The following is a 9,451-nucleotide window of genomic DNA, read 5'->3' as shown; positions in this document are numbered from 1 at the left end:
CGATTTGATTTGAAACTGTCTCATTGCTATCTGTTTATCAATAAAACTGTAGAAAAAAATAAATAAATAAAATAAATTAGCATAAAAAAACAAGCTTTTGCAGTAGTTTATTGTTAATATAATATAAACATTTTTAATTTTGAGAAGACACAACATAAAAATTTACCGTGAAAGATTTTCAGTGTACCGTTCAGTGGAACTGGACAGTTTTGCGTTACTGCGCAACCCTGTCATCAGGCTCCAGAACTCTTTCAATACCGCAGATTGAAACTACAACACGCCTCTGAACAATCCTTCATCCTCTTCTGCTCCAACTCTAATAAGCACTATTCTATTTTTTTCCTTTTTTGTTCTTCCGAGACAGGGTTTCACCATCCATTTCAGGCTGACCTTGAACGCGAAGCGATCCTCCTGCTTCAGCCTCCTTAGTGCACGATTCGAACAGGTGGGCTTGCGCCAGCACGCCCGGCTCGCCATTGTACCTCTAGCTCGAGGACTGTGACTGTCCTGGTACCTCATTTAAGAGGCATCATACAGCAGCTGTCTTCTTGTATCCGGCGCATTTCACTTCACATAATCTTTTTAAGATACATTGATGTTGCAACATACATCATAATTTTATCCCATTTTAAGCCTGAGTAATAATCTATTGTATGTATTTGCCATATTTTATTTTACGGCTCTGAAAACCAACTCTGAATTTCAAAATCATCAGCTGTTCGTACAAATTAAGATGACTATCACTGGAAGAATTAAAGACGAGAAATTACGAAAAAAGGTTACTTTACACAGGAAGCCAAATTCTCTTCCTAAAAGCTACTAAAATACTCAGTATGAAGCTACATCTTGGAACAGAAAAGATTAACGGTGCTACACACTACAAGAATGAGTAGCCCTAAACTCAGTTCTCCAAGGACTGAACCTATGTGTGACGTATGCGAAGTCAGAATCGAGGTTTCTTCTAGGGGGTGGTCGACCAGACAGCTGAGGCGCCCCAGAAAACCTTCTGGGCTGATGGAGGTGTTCCACATCCTGATGGATGTGGCCTAGAAAAGGGCCTGCATCTGGCATTTGTCAGCACTCGTGGACCTGCCCACTTATGAGCTGTGCTATTAAGAGTTGTCACTCAGCTCAGGGAGATGGCTCAGTGGTCTAAGCACCTGCATGGCAAGCACAAGGACCTGAGTTCAATCCCCGGTACTGCATGCTGTGCTGGCCCATGCTGAGCCGGCGATCAAGACTGTGCTTGGTGGCACATGTCTGTAAGCCGGGTGCTGAGGAGGCTGAGACATGAGGATCACTATGAGTCTGAGATGCTCCAAGCTTCACAGTGAGACCCTGTACAAAATAAATGACTTAAAAAATTTTAAAAAAGAGCTGTCACACTATGTAAATTACCCTTCACTGTTTGAAAGAAAACCAGCGGTCCTCAACCGCTTTCTGGAAGAAAACACAGCAGCGCACATAGACTGCTCAGAAAAACAAAAGGGGTCCTGCAGTTCAGCTGCCGCCTCTGCCATGACCACCTCAGGGCCCTCCCGTGAGGCCCTGCTGTTCCAGGACCTAATCCCGCAAGCCTGCTCTTCCCCACCGAAACACTGGCTTGCTAGGAAGGCTGGTACACGCACAGCAGACCAACTCCCCCGTGCCGGGCCCCTGCGCCTGGGCAACAGCCGCCCATCAGGAGCGATCCCAGGGTGGAGCGCCTCTGTGTGGGAGCAGGGACGGGCGTGCCCGCACAGCAGGCTCCGGGAGAGCCTTCCAGGTGATGCAATGCTGAATATGAAACTGCCACTCATCCCAGAGAGACAACAAGGGCTCTGGAAGGTCGGGAGAGAACGCGACACCCGAGTGCGAAGCTGGACACCGAGGAGGGCAGGCCTGGCTCCCCTAGCAGGCTGGCGCTGCGCTCCATCAGGGCACTGAGGCACTGGCCTTGTCTAGGACCGCACACAGGGGATTGCTGCCTTTTCCTTACTGAGCGGCTGTTCCTCTCCTCTCCTCTGTGCAGTTCATCTTTAGTAAGTGTCAAGTTTAGGCCACACATTGTGGAGGCCTACTGTTTCAGCCATGGTTAATTTCCCCTCAAACCGTAGAGCACTCAGAAGTGCTTTTTGTTTTTTTGTAATCTGCTATTTCATATTCTCCACATTATTTAAAAGCATGACCCAGGGCCAACAACAGCTCTGGATGTAGAAGGGGCAGCATTAAAGAACACACAAACTTCTTATCATCTTAAAAACAGTCTTGGAAACAAAACAGCCACACCTAAGTCAAATGGCAAATTAAAACATGGTAGCTAGGGACTCAGCTGCTTCCTGGATTTAATATTATATTTAAAAAACAAAAACCAGAACAGGGATTTGGACAAGCCTGCAACATGGATCCCGGAGCACCCACCCTGCCAGCACACCTGCCTACACGGGATCACTGACCTGAAAAGCTCCCAACAAACATTCCTCATCGGGTCACCCACGAAATAAGCTACCTGTGCTCCTCGCGCCCCGGAGGACTGTAATCAAACAGCTCGCTCCTGCCCTGCTTGCTCTTGCCTCATCTTGCTCCTGGCAGCAGCCTCATTACTTGACAACAGAGGTTCTCTGTCCCAGCCCCTGAATTCCAACTAAGTGTCCTCAAGTCTCTTGGCTTCATTCTTCAAGTCACCTTTTGAAACTTCGCCCGCCCCGGGACTGCCCCTCTTCCAAGTCTGGCCCAGCCCAGCTCTGTGTAGACAGGAGGTGACGATGGGCAGGGGAGAGGTCTGGGCCCAGGACTCCCACCTCCTGCGAGCCAGGATAACAGCTGCCCCTACGCCCACCGCCATGGCGGGTAGTGATAACCAGCTATGTCAGCCTGCACAGACCTCCCAGAGAAGTGACTTCTCTACAGAAGAGCAACCCTCTCAGTGCCAAGCGTCACGGTCACTGAAAGCCCTGCCAAACTACTCCTATGAAAAGTCCTCTAAAAAGCTAAAGCCCAGCGAGGGTCTTGGAGCTAACGTATTCCCCACCTATAAGTTAAGCTGGTCAGGCTGTCCCTAAAGAGCTCAAGCTATCTTCTGAACCAGAAGTATCAGCTGTTTTTAGATAATTCTCTATCTATGGGAACCAATACCCCGTTGGCTCTACAAATTACAAAGCCATTTGTCTCCCCTAGACTGACTTTAAAAACATGAATGAAGAAGTAATCAAATACAGTTGCATAAACCCAGCTGACTGAGACAACCCCTGAATGCCACTTTGCCACCCTAAGCTCATCTGCTCTCATAGCATGAATGGTTGGACTGAGCATTGAGTGATTCCAAAGCCTTGGCAACAGCCAAAGCAAGCAAACACACACAGGACCTATCGTGTCCCCGAATCTACGTGGCTGTGCACTAGTGCTACCGACTCTGATGACAGGAGCGTGCGGAGAGAAGGAATGGGGCTCCTGCATCCGGACAGGGCAGCTCCGCCCAACACTTGGCTGCTTCTTTGCCAGCACCACACACACACGCTGCTCAGCTGCAATTACAGAGCACTGCGGCGTGGGTTGTAATAAGCGCACTCCCCAGTCAGGCACTCTGCTCGGCCTGCTGTGAGCGCAGGCACTGCAGGTGTGCTTCCAGGACGTAAGCAACCTGGGCTGTGGCTGTGCAGATGGCGGCGGCAGCGCTTCCTGCTCTGTCACAGGGTCACGAGCTCACAGTGTACGGACTCAGAATCTCCCTTAAGCAGAAGGAAAATTAGTGAGGGAAAAGCAAGTGCGGCAAAGGAGCGCAGAAGTTCTCCAGAACGCAGGGCTCCGAAGTTATTTATTTTTCATTTTTCCTGGCACGCTAATGAATTTTAGTTTTCTGGGCCCACAACAGATCTACAGCAGAAAATTAAAAAAGGAAGCGCTCCATATGGATTGGCAATTTCCACTGCATTTTTGTCCTTATTACTGAAGTGATTAGGTGGGGACACTGAGCCGTGAGAAAGCTGACAGCTGGCACCTGGGGAGCCGCGAGGGAGGAGAGTGGACGTGCTACCTGAAAATTCAAAGAAAACCCTGATGCATCTAAGGTCTCAGAAGACCATGACAATCCTGGCCACACAGGGCTCAGGGCCAGGAATTCAGTTCCCATTGCTGGCGTCAAACTCCACCGAGTATGCTGCGCATCACCTGTCAGGGCATATTCTTAACTCCTCAGCCCAAGACAGGCAGTGACAGGCCTCTAAAAATGCCACGTGCCGTTTTACATCCTGTATTTCTTTACTAAGGTAGAGAACTATACAACACAGGTCAGATGCTCAGCACTGGTTCTCATAGGAAAACAAAGAAAATCCAACGACAAGCTTAACAGAAAAAGCTTCAGTTCTGAAGAGAAGTCACGTGCTTCGTTTATATCCACGTAAGGCTGCACACATAGGTTCCCTTTATTTCAGCTGCACAGCAAATAATAAGTCATATGCGCTCAAAAATACTCAGTTTATTAGACATGCTCAAGTTACTCTAGTTTACTACACCAGAAATTTAACTTTTTTTTTTTTTTTTTGGCGGAACTGGGGATTGAACTCAGGCCCTTGCGCTTGCCAGGGAAGCGCTTATTCCACTGAGCCAGCTCCCCGGCCCTAAGTTTAACATTTTTTATTGATTCCAGCTCGCAGGCCCCTGAAGGAATGACTGCCCGACCCAAGGCTGTCCTCTTGTTCCTCCCAATACAACCTGCCCATTATTCCAAATTAAACAAGGAAGACTGAAAAGACATGGCTACCAAATCACTCACCTCTAATGGAAAGCTGTGTGACTGTCACTTCTCACAAATGGTACAGTGACATAGACGATATTACACCACATACTTCAAAGCGGCTTTTGCAGAATTCAGCACATTACTAGAAAGAGCTGTAGTCACTGTTCTGATGTACAAAGGACATGCTTGGAAAGAAGGAGTCTAACAGAGTAGTGTTTAGGCTGATCACGAAACCACCAATAAATGAATGAATGAGTAAACCAGCCAGCCACAGGAATGTGCCTTTGTGGCTCTCAAAACAATGTGGTCACCTAAATGATCCCGAGAAGGGCTTTACATGTAGGTGTGTGCTTGAAGAGAACTGGGAAACATGGCAGGCAAGTGAAGATCAATGAGACCGGCAAGGTCACAGTGTCCTTGACTAAATAGGGACTGCAGGAACGGTGTGCCCTCATTTTCTACGTATAAATGAGAACCTGAAACAGGCGCCAAAGTTTGCCAGGCATAAAAACCAAAGCAGTTGGAGGAGGCACACCCTTCACTTATTTCAGAGTTGCCCACTGAAACTTCATATTGCAAAGAAGCAGATGAGAGTTCTGTGTTCAAACAACATGCTCGGGTCATCAAACAGTAAGCTGCCCTACAAAATGATACTCAAATACTTTTTGCCTGCGTGTTGGGGGAGGGGGCTGAGCCCAGACTCACACTCAAATACTTTTAAATGATCTGGGGAGAATGCTTCTGTGTTCTGCAGAACATCACACCCCACCCCACACCCCCACTCACATTACATACACAGAGGGGCACACAAACACTTCCTCAGCCATTAAAATATAAGCGAGCAGGAGATGCCCAAATTGTTAAAGGAGTCCTCTATACCAGAGTAGAATTCTAGGTACTTCCCACCTCCGTTTTGGGTGTTTTTTTTTTTTTTTTTTTTTTTTTTTTTGTATTTAAAACAATTAGCACATATCACCTTTATGATTAGAAAAAATATTTACTTTGAAATTTACTTCGTTAAGTTAACTGATATAAAACAGAGTGAAGCTATTTAGGTGGGGATTTAAATTCTGTCTTTAAGAACTTTGGAAAGCGGGCCATACACAGACACTTAGCTAACTCAGCACCAGCTCTGTGTGGGGATGTCCCCTGAACGGGCGGGCTCCCTTCCGCGAAGGGGCCAGCGCCATGTGCTGCACTAGCCACTTTTTATTGCTAGACATCCTGCTCTGATGAAAACTTCTATTTGTTGCCTCTTGGAGGACAGAGGCTGCGCTTCCCTGGAGACAGGAAGAACGTTCATCAACCTCATTTTCCTGGCCGCTCTCTCTTCTTCACAGTGTCATCTAGTACGAGATCATCCTTTATCTGAAAGCCGAATTCTAGGTTTCCTCAGTGAGACAGGGTCTTTCCCAAGCTAGGAAACGGCAGACTGAGCACACTCGTTCCCGCCATGCACCTAACTTCAGCAACTCTAACAAGACACACGCAAAACTCCTCAAGCACAGGTCGTGTACCTCAGCTTGGCTTTGCTCACGCTGGACACTGCCAAACTCCCCGGCTCATTCAGAGCTATCTGAAATAGCTAGAGCTCTCCCATGAAGCCAGAAAAGCGGATTACCTGGCATTCCACAGTGCACATTTTTTGGTCAAGTGAGGACAATGGTGTCTGTCTTTGGTCTTTCAAAGCCTTCACAGTAAGGATCTCCTCAACATTTTAAGTGTTAATTAACATAGCGTTCAAAAAAGTTCTCTAATTTTTTCTAAATAATTTGTTAAACATGGCTTTTCAGGAACTCAGGGACTTTGTACCAAATTTAGTTTTTAACAGAGGTAACAGTCCTTTGAACATGAAGGGATCAGACATTGCCAGATACTTTAAAAGACGTGCAGTTTAAAACACACCTCCGCATTACTCACTGCTTAGCAATCTGTACTGCTGTAATGATAAACACTGGCTTCTGAGTAGTCTGATTGTGAGCTATCAGTTGTCATATATTCTCTTCCCTTGATCAAGGGCTATGCCGACCTTATTGAAAAACCGGCACCATTTTCATGTAATTATCTGAGCGATTCAGGTGTTCTGACACGAGCTTCCGGGCTGCAAAGCCCCTTTCCTGGGAGCCCTTTTCACCACGGCCCTGTATCTGTTAAGTCTCCAACACACTCCTGCCGGCTTGAACCACTGGTGGCACATGCATGACTTCCGCTGGTCAGCTTGCAGCACCCGATGGGACTGTCCCATACCACCTGATGGGACAATCAGCATTACCAGCAGTGGTTCAGTGCCACCCGGCAGCAAGACATGCTCTGTTGTGAACGTGTTGAAGATATGAAATGGGTGTGGCGGCACACACCTGGAATCCCAACATTTGGGAGGCTGAGACAGGAGGGTCAACACAGGTTCAAGGCCAGGCTGGGCTAAATGGTGAGTTCCAGGGCACTTGGACTATAAAGCCACACCCTATCTCAAAAAAAAGGAAAATTAAAACAAAGTTCAAGATATGACAAAAAAGATTGAATTGCGACCTAAACTGAGAATCACAAAAGTGAAAACATGTTCCTAAGGCTCCAGGACTCCTGGGCGAAAGTTAATGCACACACTTGAGTGCAGCAAGGAGGCAGAGGGGCCGCGGTGGGTGGGAGCCCGAGCTGCTGCGCTGCCAGCCCTGCTGGGGCGGCTGCGGGCCAAGCACCGCCGTGCCCAGGCCTCTCGCTCCTTCCTCACATAAAACTCGTTCTAAGTTATATTGTGAGCACACATTACGAGCTCAATCAGGGAAAGGAAGCCATTCATACTTTCATTCCTCGATCTTTAAAAATGGACAGGGCAACTGTAGGTATGTTATCACAGAGCATTTTTGTATCTATGGGCTCCTACAAACATTATTTCACTTTCTTCAAAAACAAATATATTCTCATTTTTTTTTTTTTTTTTGCCATGGTGGTTATGCTTAATCATTCAAGAGAAATCAGTCTAATCCATATAACTTTTTTTCAATGTAGAACTCAACCCTACCCCCAACTTCTGAAATTACCGTCACAATCACACATAAGAAGTAATAACAGGTTTTGCTGCTTCTGTTAGAAGAAGTACTCAATAATACTTGGTTTTCTTCCTTCATTGGTCAATAAAATGATGGAGAGATCTAGACACAATAGACAGTGCTGGCAGAGAACAGCAGGCGCCTCTGCACGTAGGGAGAAAGTCTCTGGCCGGCTGCGCACCAGGCGGGGAGCCTGGGGACGTGCAGCCACATACATGCGGCTCAACTTTGAGCACAATCCTGCACATAGCAGGATGCCCATTCTAAAAGTTCTCTCCACGTTTGTGAAGAAATCCATACCCTGGTGTTTACAGTCACAGGAAGTCATCTGAAAGACATCTAAAAGGATTTTGCTTTCCTTTTGTGTTTGACAAGCCAGAGACTTGAAAGTGAATGAGGTTTTTATTTTTGATTTTGCACTTCTTCACCACCTCCAACGCACGTGAGCCAGACCTGAATTCACCTTAGCACTGCCCCATGGTCACCCCAGCACCCCAGTATTTGTAAATCCTGACATATGAATCATCATTGACTGTGGAGACTCCAATACACCTGCCCTCTGGACCTCCCGTTTCTATCCCTCCCTCCCCTCCTTCCTCCCTCCCCCCAAAGAAACTTGAAATAAAAGCATTCTACTCCAACTGCTCTGAAGCACAAAGGAGTGATTCAATTTGCAAAAGCAGGCCTAGGTTAAACTTCAGGAAATACGCAGTGCCCATCCGCACACCCTGTCCTGGGTCCCCATCCCATCCTCAACCCCAAGCAAGGTCGCATCCCGCTGCAGGTCCTTCAAATCCACGGCCCAGGAGGCACAGGGCAGGGTACCAATGCCCCTCCGCAGGGCAGCCTGCAGCGCCACAATTGCAACGATGCCACTGGGAGAAAACATGAAAAAGAAATGCCAAGCCCAACTGTGCACCCTTTTAGTGATCCCCAGCAGGGAAAAGGAAGCAAAGAAAAAAAGAAGTCCTAAAACACATTTGGGATACCCCTATCCTGACCTTAACTGCAAAACGAGTATTTAAAAATCAGAAGGACATGGGACATCCGCTTGGAGACCTTCTACTACCAAATCTGACCCCCACCATCTCCACCCAGCAGCGAGACCTCCCAGCACCTAAGCTACTAAAACTACAGGTTAGTTATGACCTGAGATTTACATAATCACAAATTACATAATCCGCCTCCCGTGCACTACAACCCTTCTGTAGGTGAAGTTCCACACCACCCAGTCTTTCATCATTTTCCAGAGAGATGGAAAAGTCTCCTGGATAACTGGGAGAAACCGAGTGCTGGAAAAGTCACCCTTGACAAGCTGCAAACCCAACCACGGGCTCCAGGATGGGAGGGGGTGGTGGCAGGTGACTTCCCGCTGCCCATGCCCTGGCGCCCGGCTGAGGGCTGAGGGCTGAGGGCTGGGGCGGGGCGTGGGGGCGCCGGCTGCAGGACTTGGGGTGCCAGCGGGCAGGGGGCGCCCAGGGCTTACCTGCTCCCCGAAGTCGATGGCTATGTTGGTGATGCCCAGGGGCACCAGGAACCGGATCAGGGGCCAGTAGTGCGTGAGCGCCGGGAATTTCACCATAGTCCTCGCCGTGGGCTGGCCCCACGCACATCTGCCGCCGCGAGGCGAGGGGCTGCGGGGGGCGTAGCGAGCGGGCGGCGGGCGAGGCCGGGCGCGGGCCTCGGGCGG

The 9,451-nt window shown here is 48.2% G+C and overlaps 1 protein-coding gene across 1 annotated transcript in view; it reads right to left on the bottom strand.

The window, feature by feature from the left end:
• Ankh (ANKH inorganic pyrophosphate transport regulator) overlaps positions 1-9,445 on the bottom strand; it is a 141,456-nt gene extending 132,011 nt beyond the window's left edge. The window contains exon 1 of the mRNA XM_004644746.2: positions 9,248-9,445. Coding sequence (XP_004644803.1) covers positions 9,248-9,343 — 96 coding nt within the window. The 5' untranslated portion in view covers positions 9,344-9,445. The remainder of the gene's footprint in view (positions 1-9,247) is intronic.
• Positions 9,446-9,451: the final 6 nt, after the last annotated feature.

This window comes from Octodon degus, unplaced genomic scaffold (assembly GCF_000260255.1).
Source record: "Octodon degus isolate 3935 unplaced genomic scaffold, OctDeg1.0 scaffold00207, whole genome shotgun sequence".
In the NCBI taxonomy this organism is placed as follows: Eukaryota; Metazoa; Chordata; class Mammalia; order Rodentia; family Octodontidae; genus Octodon; species Octodon degus.
Note: the sequence above shows the minus strand (reverse complement) of the source record. Positions and strands in the feature narration are given on the sequence as shown.